Source organism: Dunckerocampus dactyliophorus, chromosome 2, assembly GCF_027744805.1.
Source record: "Dunckerocampus dactyliophorus isolate RoL2022-P2 chromosome 2, RoL_Ddac_1.1, whole genome shotgun sequence".
NCBI classification, from domain to species: Eukaryota; Metazoa; Chordata; class Actinopteri; order Syngnathiformes; family Syngnathidae; genus Dunckerocampus; species Dunckerocampus dactyliophorus.
The window spans coordinates 36,432,271-36,458,409 of record NC_072820.1 but is presented as its reverse complement, the minus strand read 5'-3'; the positions used below and the strand labels follow the sequence as shown (position 1 = coordinate 36,458,409).

The window sequence follows — 26,139 nt, the reverse complement described above, 5'->3', positions numbered from 1 at the left end:
GATTGGACATCGCTAAAAATTACTGGAGGTTACATTGGCAGACAGCTCATTCTCAGTGACCACACCATTAAACTAAACTAATACATTTTATATTAATGCCAGGAAAATAAGTCTGTTAGTTAAATTCACTTGCTGCCTTGTGTTGACTAAAGGCTACTTTCCCCAGCTGGCTTTATTCCACAACACCATGCTGTTCTTGGGGGCGGGGGGAAAGAGAAAGGCCAAACACATGATTTTCTCTCTGATCCTCTAAATTGAGCATACGAGCGGGTGGAGGGACGGTAAGAAAAACGGCAAGGTGGATGAGAAACTTGGAGAGAGATAGAGCGGACATAGAGCATTTGTGGCCTATGAATTTGCAATTTTAACTTCAGAAATGCGAGTTGGTCTGGCAGGCTTTCTAAAATAGTTCTGCGACATACTTGAACTCCTGCCACTTGAGTAGTCAGCAGTTATTTCGAGTCAAACAAGCCCTGCCTAACCGCAGCTGGTTTATGTGTGAATAGGGAGAAATGTTGCAAGATGTTTGTGCTCAAATGATAAGGCATAAATCCTCTACATAGTCAACGGTGCCCTCAAGAAATACATTAAACAGTAGGCTAGAAATCAAGTTGAAAAGCTCTGACATTTATGGCCACCTGGTAACGCCGTCAGGGGTTTTGATTACAGTCATAACTTCATCCCATGTAAAGCCACGTATAATCCACCATAAAATCCGCTTTCGTTTTGATTATAGAAGGTACAGATCATTTCTCAGCAGAGTCACCAAGTAAACAAAATGACATAACAGGAATTTTTCAGTCCCCAACATGACCTTCGACTGTCGGCGGTTTGAATCTCTCTGATAATGGGGGAAGGAATCACACTGATATCAGCAGAGTCGAAGCTTGGACAAATATGCCTGAAACCCAAGGAGACTGTAGAATTCAAGGGGGGAAGTGGGGGAACAAAAAAAAGACCGAGTCTTTCCTCACGTGACCTGACAGCAGCCCCATTTGAAAAAGACACGCACATAATTCCAGGTCAAATTTTACCCTCCAATGGCTCAGTAGTTAAAATGTGTGTGTTGCAACCATCTCCTGACCTCCTATTCCAGGCTGTCAGAATTAGGGCTGTCAACCGATTAAAATATTCCATCGCAAATAATCACATTTTGTCCATAGTTACCTCAATTAATCACAGATAAAAGTTTTCATCAAAAATTAGGAATGTAAATCTCTTTGTGGTAAACAATTTGATACACATATGGATACACAGGTTAAGGTCAAAGCAATATTTTACAAACAAAAATTTGATTCAACGGTTACATTTGTTGATGTAGACAATCTTACATTATAAAATAAAGAAGCCAATTCTATAAAAGTGGAATTCTTACAGTATTTGCTAATATGCAAAAGAGCACATCATATCCCCTAGCAGGCTGTCAGGCACGGGTCCCCAATCACCGGGCCGTGGGTAATTTTCAGGCGCAATGAATTTAAAAAAAAAAAAACACAAAAATAAAAAAAAATACATAATTTTTAAATAACACATTTTATGTAAAGAGATAACAATTTTGGAAATATGTGCCATTATTTTATTCAAAAAATATACAGTTAGAAATCCCACAGTTTTTGCATGTTTAATGAGAGTGGGGACTAGGGCTGCAACTAACAATTATTTTAATAATCGATTCATCTGTTGATTATTTTTTCGATTAATCTGAATTCAGAAGTCTATTATTTACTTGTAAATAATGGCAGATTTTTTTGCTGGTTACGCAGAATATGCTGAAGTTTGTTAATTGTACACATGCTGCTACTGGTGCACTTTGCTTTTCCTGCTGCTTCTGTGCAATGGGAAATATGTGAGTCTCCTTAACCATAAAAAGCGGCAGTAGAGTAGTATTCTATACTGGTCTCTACATGTCAGTAACGTTACACTGATGAGACAATAGACACCAGGAAGTACAGCCATGTTCTATGCAGCTTGTCCTCACTAGGGCCACGGGGGTAGGCTGGAGTCTATCCCAGCTGACTTTGGGCGAAAGGCGGGCTACACCCTGGACACTTAGGCGGTATACGGCGAAAGTGGCTCCACAAACCCAGGCTTTGTGCTCAAGATGCAACTGGAACTAGTCTTTTCATTTATCAACGCTCAACATTGCACAACTTTGAGATATTAACACTTATCCAATTAAAAAATAAATACATTGGAGCAAACACTTTCGTTTTTGATGTCATAAATTCATTAAATATTTTAATCTGCTGTATCTTGTTGCGACCACTAGATGGCAGTGTTTTGCATGTGATGTGTTTTGTGGCAACTTTTTAAATTTTTAATTAGTGTTTTAATGCAGTTAATTAATGCCTCAGAGTGTTTATTCCGCCAGCAAATATTGTAACAAGAAGACTAACAGGCTCAGTTTTCACGCAAGGACTACTAAGACATTTACATCTGCTAACAATTAATTATTAATATTTCTTATTGCATTTTATGTCTGGTGCTCGCATGAGCATATATAGCGTACTCCGCCGTCTGAAAATCTACCTCACTTGTAGATGGATAATATCAAGGAATTGATTTTATTTTTTTCCATGTCCCCTCTGGAACCTTGTAGGTTCTAAATAAATTGTGACGCCATCTCCAAATTAGTTAAACATTGAAACACTGTCACTTTCATAGCACATTTTAAGCTGAAAGCCTGAACAAACCTTGGTCCTGACCAGGCTATGAGTCTAGCCTAAGTTACCATGACGACACAGCTGCTTTAAAAGAGAGCTACCTTTGCTGAACACGTCCGGCTTTCCACTCAACACAGCTCGCTAACCCACTAAACTCGCTTCGCAGAATACCCTCTTAACCTTGCTCTCATTATCATTATAATACTTACGGCTTATGTTCAAAACACTAGTTGTGTGTCGAAGTTGTGCAACTGAAACACGTAGTGTGTACAGCTTTAGACAGTGACGCTATCACAGGGGTCTCCAACAGGTAGCATGTAAGCTAGCAGTAGCTCACCTGATGTTGAGTAGTTCACCAAAGAATATTTGCATCACCTCTTAGTATTTTTATAAGTGTTCTATTCAAACATGACACCTGTATTTGATGACAAATGAGCACACTGAGTGGAGATGTGCTTTTTAAATAAAGTGCCATTTAAATGTTGGCATCGCTCTCAGCAACTTTGTTTAGCAATGTTCTCGGTTCATTTTCAGCTAGTTGAAAAAAGTTAAATACATAATAAATAAGTCAGAAAAAAAATTGCTATTTGTCATAAAAAAAATTTAAAATGTAGACGCAGTAGCGGCACAACACAGTGGCAGCAGTCCGCCCTCCCATGCAGTCCACCACCACAGCTTCCAAAAATCCCAAAGGGGAAACCCTGACATTTGCTCATTTTACACTTATTTTACCAGCGTAGCGTGTGTGCTTTATGGGTTAGTGAATAAAATGTCAGTTCATTAAATGCAAAAATCCTTATATTTATTGGTGCAATACATCAATGGAGAATTTTGTCCAGTAATTGAGAAATGGATGTAGCCTGGCTAACTTCTAATGGGATGCCACCCTCTACACATATTGCTACAAAATCTTCAACAAACTGTAACGCCTGTGCTTGTGATTAAGGAAGATGTAGTCACAGATGCAATTCAAACTGCATATGTAAGATATTTTTTATGACATGCGACAAGGGGCAAACGGCGTTCTTATTTTGAAGGCCGAAGTGTGTCGTGTGTGTGTTGAGAATGTCTAAGACGAGCTAGGTCCAAGAATAAACGTGCTTCTCATCTTTTTCAGTCAGAACCTGCACGTCATCATTGGGCATTGTAAAATGCTCTTTACATTAAAGCGGTCATTTTCCAGAACTGTAATCTACCTGCAGTGTCCAGAAGTACAGTACATGGTGTTCAGTGCTCAGAGACATGGCCAACGTAAGAAAGGCTGACACATGACCACCACTGAACAAGACACACGAGTTGAAAGCCTATGACTTGGCCAAGAAATATCTGAAGACAGATTTTTCAAAGGTTTTTTGGACTGATGAGATGAGAGTGACTCTTGATGGACCAGAGGGATGGGCCCGTGGCTGCACCAGCAATGGGCAGAGAGCTCCACTCCCACTCAGACGCCAGCAAGATGGTAAGGGCTGGAATTATTTAAATATGAGTCCTTTGGGCCTTTTCAGGTAGAAGATGGACTCAAACTCAAGTCCCAAACCTACTGCCACTTATTATTTAACACAGTGGTTAAGGAAAAAGCATGCATCTCTCAAGAAGATCGTGATTTTTATGCATTTTTATGCTCCATCTCATGCATCCAAGTACTCCACTGCTTGGCTAGCTCGTAAAGGTCTTGAAAAATAATGACATGACCTCCTTGCTCACCTGACCTCAACCTATTGAGTACTTGTGGGCCCTTAAACGTAAGATTTACAGTGAAGAAAAAAGGTACACCTCTCTGAACAGTGTCTGGGAGGCTTTGGTTGCTGCTGCACAAAAAGTTGATGGTCAAATCATCAAGAACCTGACAGACTCCATGGATGGAAGGCTTTTCCGTGTTATTGAAAAGAAGGGTGGCTATATTGGTCACAGTAGAAATATTTATTTGTGAAGTTTGTGTTATTTGTTTATGATTATGTTTTTCCTTTGAGTTGCCTAATAATTGGGCACACAGAGATATTCTCAACAAAAGCCAAAACCTCACTCTCACTTCCTTAAATATTCAAGTTTGAGGTTTATTAACATATTGGATTGTCCAAGAGCACTGTTATTGTTAAAACAAATAATCAAAAATGAAAATTGCCTAATAACTGTAGACGCGGGCGACACGGTGGCCAAGTGGTTAGCATGTTGGCCACACAGTCAGGAGATTGGGAAGACTTGGGCATCTCTGTGTGGAGTTTGCATGTTCTCCCTGTGTGTGCATGGGTTTTCTCTCCGGGTACTCCGGTTTCCTCCCACATTCCAAAAAAAGGGATGTTAGGTTAATTGGCGACTCTAAATTGTCCATAGGTATGAATGTGAGTGTGAATGGTTTGTCTATATGTGCCCTGCCATTGGCTGGCGACCAGTCCAGGGTGTACCCCGCCTCTCGCCCGAAGCCAGCTGGGATAGGCTCCCGCATATCTCCGTGACCCTAAGCGCAATAGAAAATGGATGGATGGAATTGTAGACGTGGTGTACAGTATGTCCTGGTTGCTCAGTACAATATGCAACAAGCCAACATCACAGCAAAGTCAACTGTGTCTTTGTGTTATTGTGAAGCGTCTGGCCTCCCAAGCACACAGTATGTATTTTCACCATTGTATGCCAGTTAATGTTTAACAAATGATAGCAGTGAAGTCTGTAGAGTTAAGTTAATATAGGGTTACTACTGTAGGATATTATTTAATAGTTGCTGTGTTCCTTATGGGAAAATTGAGGAAATATAAACAATTGGATGTTGACAAGGTTCCCAAAATGGAACACAGAGGTTCCATTGAGCAAAAAACGTGCACAGAATGAAACCCATGGGCGGCCTTCAGTGTTGGAAAACTTTGCAAACTTTGTAGGTTGACAGCCGGTGTTGAAGACAAAGTATTTTCCATAATGATGAGGAAAGAAAATGTGCAGTTTTCCAGGGCCAGCTGGAACTGAATACTGTATAACCATTTGCTATTAATCAACAAATGGAACATAATGTGATTAGGAAATATCCTATTCAGATAAGAGTTTGGACAGTCTGCCCAGTTGAGGAGGGTTGTTTTGCATGATTTTGACCCAATTCACCTATAAAAGCAGGGCGACAGTGGCTATGGGTTCGTTGGAGGCCTATTTCAGCATGAAATTAAGGCCAATAAGGGCCCCTGGGCTGGAGACTAATTGAATGAAACAAACCTTTGCACTTGTAGGCTGATGATAAATTTGTGTTAATGTTACACCACACAACATGGAGGGAGGCACTCACCTGGTTGAGGTCTTCGTCGTTGAGCAGGTGCGACTCTCGGGGCTTAAAACAGTTCTGACATTTGCTCTTGTTGAAAATGTTGGCTTGGAATTTCCGACAGGGGTTCTCTTTGAATGACATGTTGCTCAGAGAAGGCGACACTTGATGAAATGTAGGGTTTTTTTAGGCAGAAATAGAACTTTCTAGAACTCCAGGTTCATGAGCCCTTCAGGTCATATCTGTTATGGCCATATTGTATGCTAACTTTTCTCTCTCTTAAGTTGTCGACAAGCGCAGATGTGCTCAATTTTTTTGACTTAATTGCTCAAAGAGGCGTCGACATGACGCTGGTGGCACAGCGGTCGTCTAGCTCGCTGCTAAGGGTCCCGTCAGCCTCCATCGTGGGGGGAACGACGCCAACTTACCGAGGGAGTCCTCCTCCTCCTCCGCCTCTTATCTTAACGAGTGGTCGCGCATTCGTACGCCTTCGTCTCAGGGTCGGAAGTTATCCAACATTATCCTAAATGCACCACCACTGATCAACACGGCTGTCACACAGTTATCTCCATTGGTGTTACGCAGCTTGAGTTGGATGTTTTCGCCAAAAATGCTGCCTTTGGTCGGACATCCAGTCGATACAGAGAAGGGGAGAAGCTGAGTGTGTAGTGTGTGTGACTGGCGGCAATATTCTCCAATCAGAAGCAGTGCTGAGTCGACCACCGAAGGGAGGTCTGTTATTGACCAATAGGAAAACAGTAAAGTACCCCACTCTCCTCAGGTTAGGTGGGCTTTAAAGAGCTAGTGATAACAAAATAAAGTAATTTCCACGTCAGACTGTGACAATATTTGTCATCCTTTGCGTTTGTTCAGCATACTATCATCATTGCTTTAGCTGATCAGTTCTTTTGCATATGACAATGTTTTCAACTAAACATTAACAGGAGACAGTGTGTCAAAAAAATTGTTTAACTGTTGCCAGTGTCATTACAGCATTTTCCTGACAAATATTAAAAACACGACTTCATACAAGGGATGAGACGACCAAAAACAGGCCTCAGTTATCTATCTTTTTGCAGCAGATTCTCAAAAACAGCAGAAAATGTATTTGGCGAGCATCTTTGACAAGCGTTTTTCTAGCAGACTCCTAAAAACAGCAGCGCATTTGTGTTATATAGAACAGTGATTCCCAACTACTGTGCTGTGTGTTGTGGGAAATTATCCAGTTCCACTTAATTGGTTAAAAAAATTATTTATTTACTACAAATAATGTCTGTGTTTAACAAACCAGGTCCAGATTTAACACAGAGTTACTACATTTGTGAATAAATTGAGACGAGATCATCATTAATTCAGCATGTACGGAATACCATTAATTCAGCATATACGGAATACTTTTTGTGACATTTTTGTTATGTTTTCTAATGTAAAATATGTGCCTTGACTCAATAAGGGCTGGTAAAAACGGATGTAGAAGATCCCCCCATTGCAATCCCAGACTTACCGCAAGATGTACTTTCTACAGTCCCATATAGTGAGTGTAATAGAAGTTTAGTCAAATAATCTGCAGACCGGATAATAGATTGTGAAGATATCTGCACAGTACAGATAAGCAGATCGGAATATCTGTTATCATAAGCTTTTTGGGTCCACATGAAGGTAAAAAATGTCATAATTTTCATTTTAAGAATTGATCTTCAGAAAAGTTGGACAAAAATGATTATAGAAACACACAAAATAGGGTGGAAAATACATAAACATGAATATCCACTTACTAGCTCAACTGTTTTTTATTTATGGCCCTTGGGGTTAATGTGAGACATAAAGCATTGTTTTTGCATATTCATAAAAGTCTTTTACTAATACACTATTACGTAAGCTATTATAAATTATATCCTAGTTTCTTCGCTTTGCTTCGAATATAGTGGCCATCATTTATTCACAAACAATTTTAGAAAAGCTATCACCAACTAAACACCCTCTAACGTTTTTGCTTCAAACTTTTCTGAAGGCAAGTACAAACACCCTCTAACGTTTTTGCTTCAAACTTTTCTGAAGGCAAGTACAAACTGAGGCATTAGTGATGGAGAGTTTAAGCATTGCACTTTGACATCTCAGATTGCTTTAACATAACATTTAATGAGCAATAAACATTTCTATAATTCAGCTTTTAGCTCAGATGATAAAATCCTTGGAATCCTCATGCAGTACCCGAGGGCACAGCCTAAAACATGCGATTTGCTTTTTGTTGCTCTGGCGCCCCCCTCAGTAAGATGGAAAAGCATAACACTATCTCTATCACCACAATAAATGTGTATGAATGGAATTGAGCTAAATTACCCAATATGAACTTAATATGTGCTGCTATATGAACAGGAAAAGGAAAAGGCCGTTGCTAATTGCCAGTCGAGATGTCCATTGTAATTCATTCAAATAGGTTGTAACCACTGTATTGGGTTTGCTTTTTAGCCACAAAAAATATATACATTTTTTGGGCAGAACGTAAATAAATAAATACATAAAAATAATGATTAAAAAACATGCATTTAGAAGAGATTAGCCTTTTTCTTCATGTCGTTTCGTTTCCAAAGGGGAAGTCTGTCAAATTCTTGTATTGCCATGCCAAAGATTTCAAAGAAGGAACCAGGAGACAGGTGACGCTGAAATTACATCACAGAAATAAGCATTAAACATACTGTATATTTTACAAATGACTTCATTTACCTCAAGTCTTGTTCTGTCAACCTCTCTGGGAAGCTTCACACGCCCCCTGTTGGTAACCGTGAGCACCTCATATGGATACACCTTGACAAAACAAAATACAGTACTGTGTTAAAGTCCAAACATTGACCATATATATATAAATGCATGCGTGGTTAGTATTTGCACAAGACAAGCACACAGTTTAGAGGGAGAATGAAATACTTGCTTTTGGCTCCAGCAAATTAGGCATTGACACGCCTCTGTCCATTCGTGCAAATAAATGCGGGCTGTTATAGAGCAGCTACACACAAAAAGCAAGCAATAAAATGTCTCAACATGGTTAATGCTACCTTTGCACAAGCAACATAGTAATTAATAGTGTAGAATGTGAGGTTAAATATATGCTAGGTTGCTAGGTTGTTGAGTTGGTCGCATTAATACTTAATGGAGCACTGATCCTCTCACGTACGTACCTTGAAATCTAAAAAAAAGATATTAAAATCACTTATTTGCAAGGTGGTTACCTGAAAAAAATATATTTGAAATCGAAATAGAGGCATTTCTATGCTTACCTCTTAATGTGTCACCGCTGCTTAGAAGGAAATCATTTGATTGTGGCTGAACACGAGCAAAAGGTAATGTAATTATGTAAGTCATGTAAATCAAAGCCTATAGAGGATGTTCGCTTACCGGATTGAGGCCATTGCAGCCATATCCAGGCAAAGAGGATGTTTGGGAGGAATTTGGATCTGTGTCAAAGTGAAATGGCAGATAGATTAACTCAGAATTACATTTGCAGAGTCACTCTTTGCACCACTCAGTACAAAATGAGTATGTATTATTGATGTTTTCTATTTGCTCTGTCTCTTTAATCTTCAACTCAGGTGAGCAAAGTTACCTGACATGACTCTCATAAATAAATAAAATGATGTGCATTTAAAATAGAAATGGTTTTAAACTGCAACCAAAGTCCAAGATACATTTCTTCACTGTCACCTAGGCATAGAGCCTGGAAAGCTTTACAAGAGTTCATAAGACGGTCAGCAACGTGAGGGTCAAAGGTGGTGATGATTCATTGCCGGCAATGAAATCATATGACTTCATACAAGAAAAATACAAATAATGATGCAGGATTATGTCAAATTGTTATTAAAATAGATTATTATTTGGAATACAAAAGAAAGAAGATGAAAAGTACCTTGCTGTTTGTAAATTGGAGGCCTTTTGTACATGTTGAAACCTTGGTCTGCAGACAGAAAATAATGTGGAATAAGGAAAATAAAAATAAAAATAAAAATAAAAATAAAAATAAAAATGAAAATAAAAATAAAAATAAAAATAAAAATAAAAATAAAAATAAAAATAAAAATAAAAATAAAAATAAAATAAATATTATTGACCACTAGATGGCATCAGGTGTTCCCAGGTCATTTCTTTCAAAGGCCTTATTTACCTTCTGTTTTAAAATTGAAACCATCTTTGTGTGCAATAGCTAAAAGCATGAAATTGCAGATTCTAGAACAATGTTTCCCAAACTTTTTCCAGACCCAAATTTGAAATCTGCTTCCTCCTGGGCCTCAAATTTCATTTAAAATGGACCATAGATTGCCATAACATCAACATACCATATTGAGCTGGTTACAAGACAGTATTTTTGGCCTTAAAAAAAGTCTCAAAAAGACGGGGGTACAGAGACTTATACATGCAAACTAGAGGAAATGTTATGATGCTAATTTTCATATAATGGTTATTGATGACCCATGTTGGGTCTTGAACCTCAGTTTGGGAAACCTTGAAGTAGAAAGAGGTGAAAAAAGGGGACAGCAGAGGCTTGTGGCCTTACCTTTGTTATCAGGGAGTAAGCAGTGATGGGAAAAGGGAAAGGGCAAGGTGTCGTTGGCACAAAATAAAGGTCCTATTTATTATTCCAGGATAGAAGTGAAGAGAGGGAGTGGAGAATTGAGAAGAGAAGATGGTGAGGTAGAGAAAAGGTGAGCCACATGTGAGACGAGGGGGCAAAAAGGTGTGCAAGAACCTTGGCTCTTATTACCGGGCCGGTGAAAGTGCTGTGGCGATCTGGTGGGCGTGTAGCTATGACGACTGTACGACTGAACACCGAAAGATCCGTGGCTTGCTGACTTGGGAATGCTTTTTCTCAACTCAAAGCTCTCCTTGACAAACAAAAGGACACATATGGAAGATTAGGACAGGTTGTTGTTTGAACAGGCTGGCAACTAGAAATATATTCACCTCTGTGGTCTCTGATACATTTGCCGGAGACTAGAAGAAAAAGGCAAACACTTAATATTAGTAACATGATCGCAAGTTAGAACATCTTCTAATTAACTAACCAATTAAAAACAATGTCATTAACGGCTGTGGCTGAAAACAACCTCCTGATGTATTTGTTGACGCCACAAAATGAGAGTAGTATCATGAATGGTCAGCATTGAGAATGTGTATCTACCTCTGTATGCGCTTTAAAATGTGTTGCACATGCTGTACAGTTGTTTACAATGAACTGAGCGGTTAGCTGCTTACCACTATTGCAACATTGTTTTTGTTGCTGCTGTGCCGTGCAATGTGCTTGTTAATAAATGATCAAGTGGTCAAAGAGAGCTACATTTGAGCCACAGAATGACTTCTGCGTTGAACAACGTTACCTCTGCAGGGCTTTGTCTGCCCTGTGTATTGCCTTTGCTGTCCGAGCTGTTGTTGTCACTCTTATAGGACATCATATCAGGATGCTCTATGTCATAAATAGCCTTGACTCTGGGAATTGCTGCTAAGTCTCTGTAATCAATGATCTCATCATCTACTTTAGCCTGGGAGTGGGACAGTAAGGGGTAGGGGGCAGAGAGAGGGATGGACAGGATAAGGACATTGGAGGGTTGAGAAGGGAGCAGAAATGATGGGTTAAGTCAAGTGAAAGGTCAAAGGCTGCATGGTACTTCTTGGAGGAATGGTACTTTAATCCCACAATATCAGGGTGGTCCTGGGAGTGTAGGTGGGTGAAAGCTCATTCCACGACACAAAGTACATCAGTTGATATATTGCCAATTGAAACAAAGTCATGTGACTTACACTGATAGTGCGACCAGGAGTTCCAGGTGTACATGAGCCTGGTCTGGAGCAGGAGCTTTCAGATGAAGACAGAGTCGACTGAGGAAGAAAAAAAGCTTCATTATTTTTAATGAAATACTGTATCTCCGCTGATTAACAGCATATTTTTCCTAAGCCTTTTCATTGCACATAACAATGAGGTCCTCATACAGCTATGTGCTCATCACGTGCATGAAAACATGTGCACAAAGCTACAATTCCAGTAAATAACCCATTTAATTCTGATCACAGCCAAGCATACTGCAATGTGATACGCAGACACTACATTTAAGTCTCGTCTTAAAGCCACTTTTATTTTCTGGCTTTTAACTCGCCGTGAGTTGTGTGGTCCTCTGTGTCTTTTATTCTTTTTTAGTTTTCATTGGTTTTATTATCCTAGTTTTTGTTTTTGTTTTTACCTCTTTCTTGTATTTACTGCTTTTATTGTTTTACATTTTGTTTTAAATATTGTAATGTCTTAAATGTTTTTGTTTTTATTTGACTTATTAGATTAGATACTGTAGTAATTTGTAGTATTACTTCTTCTTATTAATGGTTTTACTAGTTTGTGCAGCACTTTGGAAACAGTGTTTATACATTGGGACAATGGCACAATCTAATGAGATTCAAAACAAGAGCTGCATCCAAAATCACGTCCTTACAAAGATAAAAGAGGAATTTAATTAGCATTATGTGGTTGTAGCAAACTGGGGGCATACTTATGTAGACAGAATCATCTTGTATGGGATCTCATTAGATGGCTTTCCTTGAGTTTATTCTCATAAAATTGTGACTTTTTTCTCATTAGAATACGACTTTTTTGTCTTAATATTTTAACTTTATTCTCGTAAAATTACAGCTGTTTTTTCCATTTTTTCAACTATTTAAACATTGTTCTTGTGAATTTTCTTCTTTTAGTTATGACTTTATTCCCATAATATTTGAACATTATTCTTGTAACATTATAACTTTTTACGCAACTTAATTTTCCAAAAATTACAACTTTATTTGTTTTCCTTGTTTCTCATATTATGACTTAAAAAAAAGCATGATAACTTTATAACTTTTACTATATAACTATAGAAATCCTAACTTGATGCTAATACGATTACGTTATTTTTCCTCATATTACCACTTTATTCTTGAAAAATAACGACTTTTTGTCTCTTTTTTTCTTTTGCTGGAGCCTATCCCAGCTGACTTCGGGCGAGAGGCATGGTACACCCTGGACTGGTCGCCAGCCAATCACAGGACACATATAGACAAACAACCATTAACACTCACATTCATATATTCATTCATTTAGAGTCGCCAATTAACCTAACATGCATGTTTTTGGAATGTGGGAAGAGGCCAAAGTACTCGGAGAAAGCCTTCTTGTAAAATTACTGCTGTTTTTTTTTATTTTTGCTGTTTTTTTTTCCTTATTGAATTATATTTTTAGAATGTGCTGAGAGCCAAGAAAAAAAAACAAAACAGCTGCAGGGCGCAGGTGGCCCTCAGGCTGCACTTTGGACACCCCTGTACTTCTATACACTCTTATGTGCCTACCATGCAAACGATTACTCATTGCAAAAAATTATTACTCATTGCATTTGATCAAGAGGTTGCTGCTGTTCATTAATTAGCAAATGGCAAGCAAAGTATTAAGATGACAATGCTGCTTGATCTCAAACTGTGAGATTACACACGGCACACTCTGAAACATCAAACCACATAGCTGCTTGTGGTACAACATTAACCTTAAGTTCACTTGGGGGGTAAAAGAAGTCAAGACAAGGTGTTTTGGCTCTTCTAACCTAAGAAGAAGTAGATCAGACTGCGTCAGCACAGCACTGTATGTTTACGAAGCTTCATTTCGTAATCCCTCACCCTGTAACTGTCATTGTTTCTGCTGCTTTCTCTGCAGTCCGGGTGCCACACTGTTGATCCTGTAAAAAATAATTTGATTAACTTCATTGAAAAAAGTGTGGCATTTACAGTATGTGTTCACATCAGCCCAAATCCACACACTGACCTTGCAGATACATTTCTTCTCCTTCTGTGAATGTTTTATCACATCGGCTGCATCTTGCACATTCTGGGTGATAGCGTTTGTCCCCTGCCTTGAGAAACAGAAAGAATAATCCTACACAATACACTACACAAATATGCACAGCAACACAGGCCCTTTGTGGCCAATTAAGAATGATAATCATCATCTGAAATCACTGCTGATGTTCATCAATGCATGCATATCCTTAAATGTATTGCAAGATACATTTCTCTTATCTCACCTCAAGGACTTTGCCCAATATAAACTTCTGACATGCGTCACACTGCACGCCAAATTGAAGCTGGTAGTCCCGCTCACAATATGGGACACCATCCCTAAAAAGTGCAACATTCAGCATGACTAGAGATATACAGTATTATAATATTATAAATAACAAGACAAATAACAATATATTACACTACAGATCCTCCGGTTGTTTATGATATTTTATATGGTTGTACTTAGTATCAGACAACCCTATATCCTCCTGTTATTTGCTAAGTCGCTCAACCTTGGAGTTTTCCAGTGAGTCACTGGTGTGTGTGAGTGACAGGAAGGAAAGCTCTGACAAGCTAGGAGAGATTTTTTCAGACTTTTTCCAGGGGAAAAAACAAAGTCTTACATTCTGGTCAATACGAAACTGTTGCATGTCTTTTTATTAATATCAGTATAATCGTTAAAAAGGGGTATACAAGAGACGTATCATTGTATTTACTTGCTGATGTATTCTCCATTGAGCATTCTTCTGCAGATGTTGCACTTGAAGCAGCCAAGGTGCCATTGGCTCCCCAAAGCTAACAAAGCCTGGCCATTCTTGATGTCTCGGCCACAGCCATTGCAGTCTAAAAATAAACATAAAGCCGTTATGTTGTATGCTACTGTGTGATGCGACATGTGTAACATGGCTATCATGTACTTTTGAATATAATAGAATGCATTTGGACTACAAACACTAAATCAGTTAAGAAGAAGTAAACATAACAACAGGAACTGTGATTGCAAGTTAAACACCCTTGAACCCTCAGCACCAAGAATTCAAGTAAATATTCATGAGCAAATCTGCAAAGTAAAAGTGACCTTTCCTTGTCCCATTCAGTCCTGCAGAATTCCCCTCTTAATCCCAAGACCTGGCTTGATCCCTGTTGTATGTACAGTTCCAAGTGAGTCAAAGTCAAGTCGAGGTCAGCCTGTGCTAAGTCACTATTTTGACACATTGCCTAGCTTTGAGCATGGGTGTGTGCAACAGAGGGTTAGTTAAGTCTGCCGTTCTGACAAAACCCAGACAGCATGACTTTTCCTATAGCTCATTCAGAGATGATCACGAGCATGCAAAAAACAAATTAAGTATACTCAAGTGGGTTTAACTTTATGCAAAAATCTCATTAGGTTTGTGTTCCAGGAAAAAAAAAAAGATGATGCCAGATGTGGACGTCAATTTCAATCTAAGCAGAACATGAACAAAATAATGAAAAAAAAGAGCAGCTGGTGTTGGTATCACTCCATAATCCCTCTGATACAGACTGAGGTACAAGTATCAGTTTATTTTGCAATTATATAAAATTTATGTGATAATACAAAGTCCTTTAAGCAATGTTACAAAATGTTCCTGTGCATAAATACAATCTCTGTATATGAGGGTATCCCTGTATATAACGGTGGATGTAGGTCATGTGTAATCACCTATTTTTCTGCCTGAATCTGGGATTTTTAATTATGCAGATGACAGATGGGAAACATTTGTTACCATCACTTGCAACAGCATCACTTGTGAGCAATGCCTTTAACGCTTTACCATCAATTGTCCTCTAAATGGCAACTCATGCTCAAAATTGACAATACAGTAAATCCTCGCCACTCCGCGTTTCCAATTTTGCAGCTTCACTCCATCACTGCTGTTGAAAAATATATTAATTAATAAACAATCGCTGTTTCGTGGTTGAATACAGCCTATTATCAGTAAAAAAGAATCTGCATATTAATGCAAATGTTGCATATTTTTTGCCTAAATCTAGCTTTTTCAAGCATAAAAATGGCTATTTTTATGCCAGAAGACGCATTAAAAATGTGATAATAGGTAGTATTCTACAGTAGTTACAAGGCGTCAGTAATCTTACACTGATGAGACAATAGCCACCACATGAAGTACTGTCCAGAGCACGAAGTAATAAAAAGAACAACAAGGAACTGTCCCAATTCTAATGCATGAGTCAATATTATGTGTTATTTATGTCTAATACTGTATGTCTTATTTTCTCTTATTATGTCAACTATATTGGGTAATACAAGGGTAAAGGTGAGTAGGTGAGCTCTAATAATGTTAAAGTGTTTAAAATGTTTCTATGCTCTAATTTAAAAAAAATCATTTTCTATGCTGCTTATCCTCACTAGGGTCTTGGGCGTATGCTGGAGCCTATCCCAGCTGACTTCGGGTGAGATGCAGGGTAGAACCTCTACTGGTCGCCAGCCAATGGCAGGGCACATATAGACAAACAATCATTCACACTCACATTCATACCTATGGACAATTTAGAGTCTCCAATTAAACTAACATGCATGTTTTTGGAATGTGGGAGGAAACCGGAGTACCCGGAGAAAACCCACACACGCACGGGGAGAACATGCAAACTCGACATAGAGCTGCCCAAGCGGCGATTCGAACCCAGAAACTACAAAAATATTCGATTTATACATAACAAATCCTCCCCCACGAAAATTCACTTATCACGAGTGGGTCTTGAACCAATTAACTGTGATAAATGAGGGATTACCGTACAGTATGGTAATAACCAAATGACCGCACCCTCCTGGTTCATATGAGAACTTTTTGAGACAGAAAATGAACTTAAATGCACTTACTGTTTGAATATCTGATGCCAGTAGGTGGAGGAGACAACGGGCTAACACATCGTTGACAGATGCAATCTTTCCCACTAAAGGTGACGCAATCACCAGCTGGAAATGGTTTCCTATATGGAGAAATTACCCAATGTTAGCTTGGATAACTTGTGTATGTATGTATTTTTGTGTGTTTTGTGAGTCTTTTTTTTACTTGCAAATAGTGCACACAAAGCAAGCCGGGTGGTAGGTCTTGCCCAAGACGGAGATCACCTCTCCCTCCACAAATCCCCCGCAGCTGTTGCAGAGGGTGCCATGGAGCCTCTGGTAGTCCAGCGGACAGAGGGAGTCTCCGTTCTTCAAGAAGAAGCCAGAGCGAGCCAAATCGCAGCCACATACTGCACAAACAGACAAGGAGTGATGCAACAAAGGAAGAGGGATCGCCAAGAAAGTCTTTAATTCTGCAAAAAGGTTTGAATATCAGTATGTTTCACCTCGCTTGAACACAAAGCGCACGCAGTGTTATGTGATAGCGCCAAACGCAGTTCCGTCACAGTTGCACCTCTGCTGAAAGCATCCAAATGCCAAGGACAGTTTTATGCTGGTTTATTTCTGTCCATAGAGTCACTCAGCATGTGTGTAACTATTGTTTGCTAACATTTAGAGAGATACTGTTCAATTATTAAAATAAGAACTAAAGACATATTTGGTGCATTTATTATTTGCTAATTCTCCCTTTGATTGATTTTTACCCTAATTTAGTCACTACAAAGGCAAACAATTTGAACTGCAGCCTTTTCTCATTGTTGATTACAATTCTGTGAGCATTCATGAGGCATTCTCTTCTCTGAAAGTACATTTTTATTGTTTTTATCCTGTGAGGTAAACACAGCGGAAAACAGCATAAGGGCAACAACACGAGAAGCCTGTCAGGGTCAATTAGGTGAGGACAATGGCCTGCTGGGTAAACATGAGTCCCATGAAGCAGTAACTCTTGTGCATGGTTGTCTGGCAACCGCAAGAGCCCATCGAAGAGCGGGATATTTTTTCCAATTAATAGAATGGCAGCAGTGCATGTTCAATTTAAAACCACAATATGTTGCTCTAAATAACAGCCCAAGTAACCCTAATAGCCTCAATAAATAACAGCTTCAGAAACAATTAGGATGATGCACAAGCTCTTAAAAAGGGGTATATGATAAAAGTCATTGCTCACCTACTCTAGTGATCTATAATATTGGTGGACCAGCCTGGACGCATCTCTTAATGTGTTATTCACCAAATTTGTGTATGTTACTTTCAAAGAAATTATCATTATTATTATTATTACAGTTGGTTGTGCATGTTCATTCATCAGCTTAATTTTCATTATTTGAATAATGATAATAATAATAAGTATTATTAATTTTATTATTGTTAATTTTAATAATGACAAAATAGTAAAACATATTAAATATATATTTATTAAAATAAATTAGAAAAATGGTTGCTGCTTGATTCATGTACATTTATCGCTGTCCTTTAGTATTTACTAGACAATAAATTACACTTCAACACTGCTGGGGGAGCCCTACAGCATCAAATTAATTGCAGTAATATCATCCCTCCTGCCATTATAAAGCTAGAATGGCCGCTATATAGCCGAGAAAATACAGAACAGTATTTTTTCTGAAAGTCTTGTTGTCCTATATTCAAGGTCTAGAGCTTTGTACATGCAAACCAAAAGGTGGTCCCAAACAAGTCAAACCTTTCCTTTCTGTCACTCACACACACACACACACACCAGTGACTTGGAGACAGTTTTCAAAAAGACGTGTTGTCTTATATTATACAGTATACAGTGGTCCCTCGCCAAACCGCGGTTCGAAATTCGCAAATTCACTCTATCATGTTTTTTTGAAAATATATTAATGAATAAATCATGCTGTTTCGTGGTTGAATACGACCTATTGTTAGTAAAAAAATATGCATATGTAAGTAAATATTTTTTGCCTAAGTTAAGCATTTACAAGTTTAAAAATGGCTTAATGAACTAAAATATAAATAAAAAGCATTCAAAAGACGCATTCAAAGATGATGATTAAATGTTGTATTCTACATGGGTCACTAGGTGCCAGTAGTGTTACTGCAATCATTGGTGAGACACACAATGAGCAGACATGATCGTCAGAACAACAGGCTTTTATGCAGGTTTGAATTATCTCGCAACAGACACAATAATCCCTAATAAAAACACGGGCTACTTTTGTGGCGGTTACCCATGCAAAGCTGAAACTCAGCTCTAAACCCCCGACGTCCTGTCTGCCTCTCTCTCAGTTCTCTTAGAGAACACACTTGTAACACACGCGAGCATAAATGGTGTCTTAAATGGCTTATTTACTTTTGTTATGTCTACTATATTGGGTAATATAAGTGTAAAGGTGACTGTAGTGTATAGTGTACGTGTATAGGGCTCTAATAATGTTCAAAAACATATTTAGAAAGTTGTAAACAGGTTTTCTAAGCTCTAAGTATGAAAATATTTAATTTATAAAGAAGGAATCCTACTTTGCGGAAATTCACTGATTACGGCCGGGCCTCGAACCAACTAGCTGTAATAAACGAGGGATTACTGTATTGGTGTCAATACAGTATTCAGCTAACTATTTCCACCTGCTCACAAGGATTCATATACAGTCATGGAAAAAATTATTAGACCACCCTTGTTTCTTCAGTTTGTTGTTCATTTTCATGCTTGATGCAACTAAAGGTACCTTTGTTTGGGCAAATATAACAATGACAACAAAAATAGCTCATAAGAATTACATTTTTTGGCAGTACAATGCTATAGCTATTCATGTAAGAACTTAAGTGATTTTGGTTATTATCAAGAAAAGCATGGAAGTTGCTAGATATCAGCTCTTAAATTAAACTTTTATGAGCTATATTTGTTATCATCATTATATTTGTCCTAACAAATGTACCTTTATTTGTACCAGGCATTACAATGGATCAAGAAACTGAAGAAACAAGGCTGGTCTAATCATTTTTTCCATGACTGTATAGTATGTAAGTATAGCACTATATGAATGGTATACTGACCCTTGCAGGTGAAGCATCTGATGTGGAAGTGACTTGACTGGACTCGCAGCACCTCCCCTTTGCAGACCTCCCCACATTTAACGCATCTGATGACCTTCTTGGCTGCAGGTGGTTGAGGGTGAAGGTCGTTCCGAGCGTGCAGCACTGCGGTGGGGGGTAGAATAGTTATCAATCATTTCTTTGTCATCAGCACGTCATTAGAAAACTGATGAGACCACAGTTATGCGTAAAAAAGAGACTGATGGATATTCCAGAGCGTGATATGCGTTTCCAGCAGAGACTTAGCGACTCGCTACAGGTCAAGGGCCTTGACCCCTGGGAGGCAAATGCTATGTCACATTGCCGCACGTGGTTCAAGGGGCCCCCATTCGTCTTCTATCTCTGTCATGCTCACTGGAAGCCAGGAAGAGAGGATGCCAGCACAATCTAATCACAAGCCACTGAAAATGTCCGGCCTGCGATTGGCAGAGGAGACGCGGGGAAAGAATGTGACACATTGACAACGTCTCCCACTGTGTGTGCGTGGACCACTTTTTAAAGGTACTACTTTCTCCTGTGTGATATCAACACAACACAAGCTTTATGTTAGCAGTCATTTTCTCCCTGCTGGACACCTCAGCTTTTACTAAACTCTCGGCACGACTCAGCCTCGTGAAAGCTAATAAAATTGAGACACGCACCATCGGCATGTGGCCCCAAATCTGCCCCGCGACAGGGGAGATTTGTCACCATGGTAACAGGCATGTGTGAAGAAACAAACAAGATTACGAGACAATTCTTTCCAAAGGTTGACTGAACTGTTAGCAGACATCCTTGAAGAGAGGCCATGGTCATTGTCTTTATGAACATTACCTCATGCTTTCAACACAGTTGGCTTCTAAGCAAGATTGCACAGAAACACAATACATTTTGGCGCAGATCTAGATAAATGTGCAAGTAGCAACATATTCAATTGTTCAAAAGTCATACACGGATATTTTTAGGCAAGCTCATGGCTGATCACACTCAACTAAAAAAAATAAGTTTTAAATATGTTATTTGTTCAAGAAACCATTGCAGTAAATTACTATAGAGCTATGACTAAAATATTATGTTTATTACTGTATTGACCCGTATATAAGAATGTACTTTCCCACAAACACAGTCTGACTAACACGAGTCGTCTTATATTTGGGTTTATACTTTTATAGATGCAAGCCAACAGGTGGTGCCGATGACTTCTCATCAAGTGAGTCAGAGCTTTTGGTCCTGTCATTCTCACACACCCGTGACCTTGTGAGCTGCAGCCGCGACACAAAAACAAAACAAAAACTGAGGAGTTATGCTGCCAATTTTAAGATAATGGTGATCAATGAAGCAGAGTCATTATAAACCAGTCAGGCAGCTAAGAAATATGATTAAAGAAAAGAATGAAATATGAATTCACTGATACGGAAAACATTATTTTGAAAAAGGAAATATTTTGTTTTAGAAAATAGTTTTAGAGGGGTCATTCTATATTCTTGGTTGTCTAATATACCTGTTTTATGTGCTCTCAACAGTAGTTCATTTGAGGTTGTATTTGTTTTCCGGTTTACAGTGTGCTTAAGAAAATATGGGACACACTTCTGCATAGAGACGAAATAATAACTTATGTAAGGTTACCGGTCTTTCCAGATCATGTAGCTGATCTGCTGTCAAGTACAGTATTAGCAAATGTTGAATTTAGAAAGACAGCAAATGGACAGAAACTTGAGATGAGCGCTTCATCGTGCATGTGTATGCATGAGAACTTCAGTCTGGGAGAATCTATATCAAGTATTTCGAAGAAAGGAAAGGTCATAAGGATTCTTTTTACAAAGAAGGAAGGGAGGATATTTGACTCTTGTGAGTCACATTTACCAAAATGATGGTGGTGTCATTGTGAGGCAAGATGGGAGTGAAGAAGAAAACTCTTGTGGAATGTATCGGGAAGGCATGTGGAAGGAGGAGGTACTTTTAGAGGAATGAGAGCATTTTCCCCCCACTTATCACTGGGAGTGAAAGTAGCCATACTTTGACTAAGCAGCTAAGTCACAAAAGAATATTTATGCATGCCTTCCCGCTCTCAGGGAATGGAATAATGGAAGTGGAAGGCATATTTTCATTGCAAAACTCACATTGTTGCTCTATGTTTAACTCTAACAGCTGAGATTGCACTTTTACACACTTGGCAAGTATGGTTTGTATCTCTCCTTTTGTGTTGGTCATTTCCTGGATTTTCTGTCCTCTTGTCAGTTCAAAACATTTCTGGGAGGACACACGGAGGTTAAAGATGATACATTTGGGAGCAGATAAATGATAAACTGCCTTTCCCCCTCTTTTCCCCCTTATTTCCGTAAACGTTGCTAAATTGCATACATATCATTAAACTTTTTGGGGAATAGAGGGAAATATTCTATGTTTAGTAGTCCATATTCTTAGAAATGGCTCCCTTTTTTTATTGGAAAAGAACCTAAACTGTATTTAAGTAGTCTAGCTACATATGACAACATCTCTAAATCACACATGGAAAATGTTACTTCCATGAGGCAATAAGAGATTGAGAAATATGATAAACATGCTATGATAAACATGCAGTGTAGTACAATATTTGATGTTTTTACAGGAAACAATACACCACAAATGGTCGCAAATGTCAAAAGTTTGGATACATCTTCTCATTCAACAACATGGAAAGTGTGTCTAAACTTTTGACTGATACTGTATGTAGGAGCCACACACACACACACACACACACACACACACACACACACACACGGGGAGTCTCTACCTTTCTGTTTCATGGTGTTGTCTCTGTCTTTTGGAGAGGCCAGCATTACAGTGGATCACAGCGAGGAGAGGAACAAACTGGACTCCTGCTTCATAATAAAAGGGGCGGTCCAAATAGGCAGAGGACAGGAGTCTCCCTGCATGTGTGTGTGGGTGTGTGTGCATGTGTGTTCTAAATGAGGACTGTGGGTACAAGTGAGCCATGACGTCATCCACTGACAAGGAACTATGTGTCTTATTCTTCAGCTTTGCACGTACACAAATGGATACATTTTACAGATACACTGTAGACATTTTGGAGTGATCTGATTGCATATTTGGAATGGAATACTGTATAAATCATTCATATGGCTTGAAATTCCTGCAGAAGGTAACTTTCACCAAAAAATTATACTTAACTTAATTACCTCATGTTTACTGGGGCTCCCTTTTGCCTAAATCCTAGATTCCCAAAGTGGGGTACGCATTTGTCATTGGGGGTACGTAAATAAAAATGAAAAACAATTAGTGCCTAATAGTCACAATTACGAATGTGCCTGAATGCCTCATGGCACAAGGAGAATGGAGCAGAAAGGAGCAGATTACTTATCTATTTATCAGTGCTCATGTGAAACTTTATCAAAAGGTGACCATGCAAAATATACATTTTGACCCGGAATTAAAATAAAATGAATTAACCAATTCATTATGTTCAGTATTTAAAGTTAATGAAGATAAAAAAAGGTTTATGTTTTTTAAGTGTCCAGGAGTAGGGAGTACATGGCTTCAGGTCAAGTCTCTCAAGGGGTACGCAAATGTGGAAAGTTTGGGAACCACGGGCCTAAATGATTATTATTCTGATTTAAAAGAAGCCTTTATAAGGATAATAATGCTGTGATTTAATTGACAGACAGAGGTGTATTCACTTAACAATATGTGCTGTGGTTTCTAATATTTTGACTCCCTCAGTTAGCAAAAAAAGGTAACCAAAATATTATTAACAAATTTCAGAATGGTGCAGTTTTACACTATTGGAAACTACAACTACAATAATTAACCCCAGGGGTGTCCAAAGTGCGGCTCGCAGCTTTTTTTTTTTTTATTGGCCAATGGCACATTGTAGAAAAAAAAATGAAACAAAAATAAGCAAAAAATTGAAAAATGACAGCAAAAAGGCAAAATGTAAGCAGAAGAAGCTGAAATGTTGATACTAAGAACTAACAACAACACAAACTTTATCTTTAAATACAAAGTTTTTGTAAAATGTTAAGTAAAATTTAAAGCAAATGTTTTTGTATACATGCACATAGCATGCACTAGTATGGCACAGTATACTTTGAAAATTAAATGTTTTTTGTACAAAAAAATTCATCAAACAGAATAACCAAAATATGATATGAATATGAGATGCTTTTCCTGTGTTTTTAGTCTTAATTCATGTGTGTGTGTTTTATAATTCCCAGCATATATTTGACAAGAATTTGTTTATAAACAGTACATTTGGTTGAAACTGACCCGCAATGGGTTAGCTGGCCTTGCTTGTCAGTTACTAGTCATAACATGGCACCAAGTTTGGTTTCTTCTGAGCCAAAACCTTCAGTTAGTATTGACCTGAATATACGACTGCATTGTTTTCATCTGAAAAAGATAGATCATCCTATATTCAGGGTCTAACGATTTATACATGTAAACCAACAGGTGGCAAAAAAACAAGTCAGAGCTTTTTTTCCTGTCACTCACCCGCTGGAAAAAAGTGTTTCAAAGGTTGTTAGCAAGTTTTAAGATAATCGTGCGTGTTAAGAAATACATATAATTGTTTTATTGCAATGATTGAAAAAGTATATTATGGGGTCATTTTGATCAATTAAATTTGCTGCAACCTGAATGACCTTTTCTGTTTTGACCTAAAAATAACAGAGAATAAGAACAGAAGTGCAGTGTATGTGTACCTGTCACATCCGCAGGTATGCCTGCCAGCTTCTCACACAGGACATAGTCATTGGGGTTTAGGAGAGGCAGCTGCTCCATGATGCACTGCTTGGGGATCAGGTAGAGAATCTCAGCTATTTGCCCATCCTCGATGATCGACATGCGCCTGACCGAGTTCTTCCTCTTGACCCGGTCCAGAACCACCACGTCGCTGCTGTGTCTGGTACCGCAGATCCTGCCCAGACTGTTGAGGCTGAGGCGGCTCGACATGTTCATCTTGTCCAAGGGCTCAGACAAACAGTCCAGGCTGCACAGCCCCTCCAGACGAGAAACCATAAGAGCGAACTCTGGAGATGATGAAGCCGTTAGGTATTAGGTTGCTCTTAAGGCTCACTCGCCATGCGTGTGTGTGCGTGTGTGTGCATGTGGTCCATCAGGCAGCACACGTCCTGTAAGCAGATTAAAGTAGGTGTATTTTTAGTGTTTATCTTGACTGTGAACAGAGGATTTTTTCAAGTCTTTCAGGTAATGTTCTTCCAAGTATGTCACTACTAGGAGGTCACACAGCCATCCCATTACTTAGGCACTCAGTGGGGAATGACATGATCGAAAAGACCCCGGAATTATTTTGTAGCTTTTTCTGCATGAGATTTGGTCTGATTACAACAAAACATGAACCAAACTACATCAGGTATACCAAAGAAGCTTTTGACTGTCAACTGAAACACATAAATTATGATTGTTTTGGCGGTTTTGTTATGTTAACTGTTGTTTAGCAAATGTTTATTTCAAATGGGTCATCAACAACCTGGCTCCAAAGGTCACCAACCTGAAACTGTGAGAGTAATCACTAAAAAGCACAGGATAAAATGTTAACATGCGTACAACATTGCACATAAACCTTAATGGCTTTATGAAGTGATACAGTATGCATGATGGATGTTGTATGTATGAAGAATAACAGCAAGATTTTCTGCACTTTTGAGGTATAACCCAAATGTTTTCAAACAACGAGGCATGTCTGCCCTTGCAGCTGCCCTAAGACTTACAGGGAGGCACAGAATCATTAGAAAAATATATTTTTCAAAACCTGCTAAGTTACCGTAAATTCCGGTGTGTAAGTCGGACCTACTAAATTTGGAGGAAAAAACAAATTTTTACATATATAAGCCTCACTGGACTATAAGCCACAGGGTCCACATAATTATATGGCATATTGTGGCGCGCACGAGTCCGTGAGGACAGGAGGCAATCATAAGCTATGAAATACTCACACGAGCTACGAAATACTCACGAGCTTGTGAGCCGATTGGAAAATGCAGGAGGTCATTACTCAATATAACTCATCACACAGCAACTTAACACGCAAAAGGTATATCTATTAAACAAACATGTAACAATACAAGTTTTAAATGAAAAAAATATATTTTAAAGTTTTCCCTTAATGTATGTCGTCTGAGCAAAGCATTTCATTGGAGGACAAGCAGCATAGAAAATGGAAAATGTTGCCTCTGCTCACCAGAGGGAGCCCAGAGAGAAGCTGACGTCATTGCAGCGTCCCGGCAGGCACCAATGAATGCAATGAATGAATCAGTGAACGTACTGTATACGGTATGTATAGCCTGTAGGCTATAGCCCAGGGGTGTCCAAAGTGAGGTCCGGGGAGCATTTACGGCCCGTGGCTGTTTCTTTATTGGCCCCTGGCACTTTCTAAAAATACCACGGAACAAGAAAATTTAAAACAACAACAGTAAAAATGGAAGAAAGAGCAGTAAGTTTAC

The 26,139-nt window shown here is 38.7% G+C and overlaps 2 protein-coding genes across 20 annotated transcripts in view; both read right to left on the bottom strand.

The window, feature by feature from the left end:
* The window catches only part of si:ch73-103b11.2 (protein outspread), a 52,321-nt gene extending 45,722 nt beyond the window's left edge, over positions 1–6,599 (bottom strand). For 7 of the 11 annotated variants that reach the window (XR_008569473.1, XM_054766683.1, XM_054766688.1 and 4 more), the window contains exon 1: positions 5,929–6,599. Coding sequence is in view for 9 of the 11 variants with exons in the window: in XM_054766683.1 (XP_054622658.1) it covers positions 5,929–6,048 (120 nt within the window). In the remaining 2 variants the exon portion in view is untranslated. The remainder of the gene's footprint in view (positions 1–5,928) is intronic. The other 4 variants (XR_008569475.1, XM_054766690.1, XM_054766689.1 and 1 more) reach the window with 1 other exon arrangement.
* A 1,888-nt stretch (positions 6,600–8,487) lies between these two features.
* Positions 8,488–25,974, bottom strand: LOC129177208 (actin-binding LIM protein 1-like). 9 transcript variants are annotated; one of them, XM_054768067.1, is made up of 19 exons: positions 25,878–25,974; positions 24,379–24,807; positions 19,661–19,804; positions 16,794–16,977; positions 16,601–16,710; positions 14,460–14,586; positions 13,986–14,079; positions 13,727–13,814; positions 13,582–13,640; positions 13,452–13,508; positions 11,692–11,769; positions 11,271–11,432; positions 10,858–10,887; positions 10,643–10,778; positions 10,451–10,522; positions 9,806–9,853; positions 9,298–9,356; positions 8,629–9,225; positions 8,488–8,564 (listed from the first exon to the last, which is right to left on the bottom strand). In XM_054768067.1, exons 2-18 carry the CDS (start codon positions 24,692–24,694, stop codon positions 9,109–9,111), a joined length of 1,881 nt encoding a protein of 626 aa, XP_054624042.1. In that variant the 5' UTR covers positions 24,695–24,807; positions 25,878–25,974; the 3' UTR covers positions 8,488–8,564; positions 8,629–9,108. The 9 variants fall into 9 exon arrangements, with proteins under 9 accessions (XP_054624042.1, XP_054624044.1, XP_054624043.1 ...); XM_054768069.1 differs by lacking the exon at positions 25,878–25,974 and having other exon boundaries at positions 8,629–9,088; positions 9,180–9,225; positions 24,379–25,251; XM_054768068.1 differs by lacking the exon at positions 25,878–25,974 and having other exon boundaries at positions 10,658–10,778; positions 24,379–25,251.
* Between the last annotated feature and the right edge of the window lie 165 nt (positions 25,975–26,139).

What these genes read in the sequence shown, in the direction of transcription:
- LOC129177208 (XM_054768067.1), bottom strand. Translation starts at nt 24,694, where the DNA reads ATGGTTTCTCGTCTGGAGGGGCTGTGCAGCCTGGACTGTTTGTCTGAG. An exon ending in AATGGAGAATACATCAGCAA is followed by an intron (nt 14,080 to 14,459) that starts GTAAATACAATG and finishes TGCACTTTTTAG; the next exon opens with GGATGGTGTCCCATATTGTG. An exon ending in CTCCTGGTCGCACTATCAGT is followed by an intron (nt 11,433 to 11,691) that starts GTAAGTCACATG and finishes TCCCACTCCCAG; the next exon opens with GCTAAAGTAGATGATGAGAT.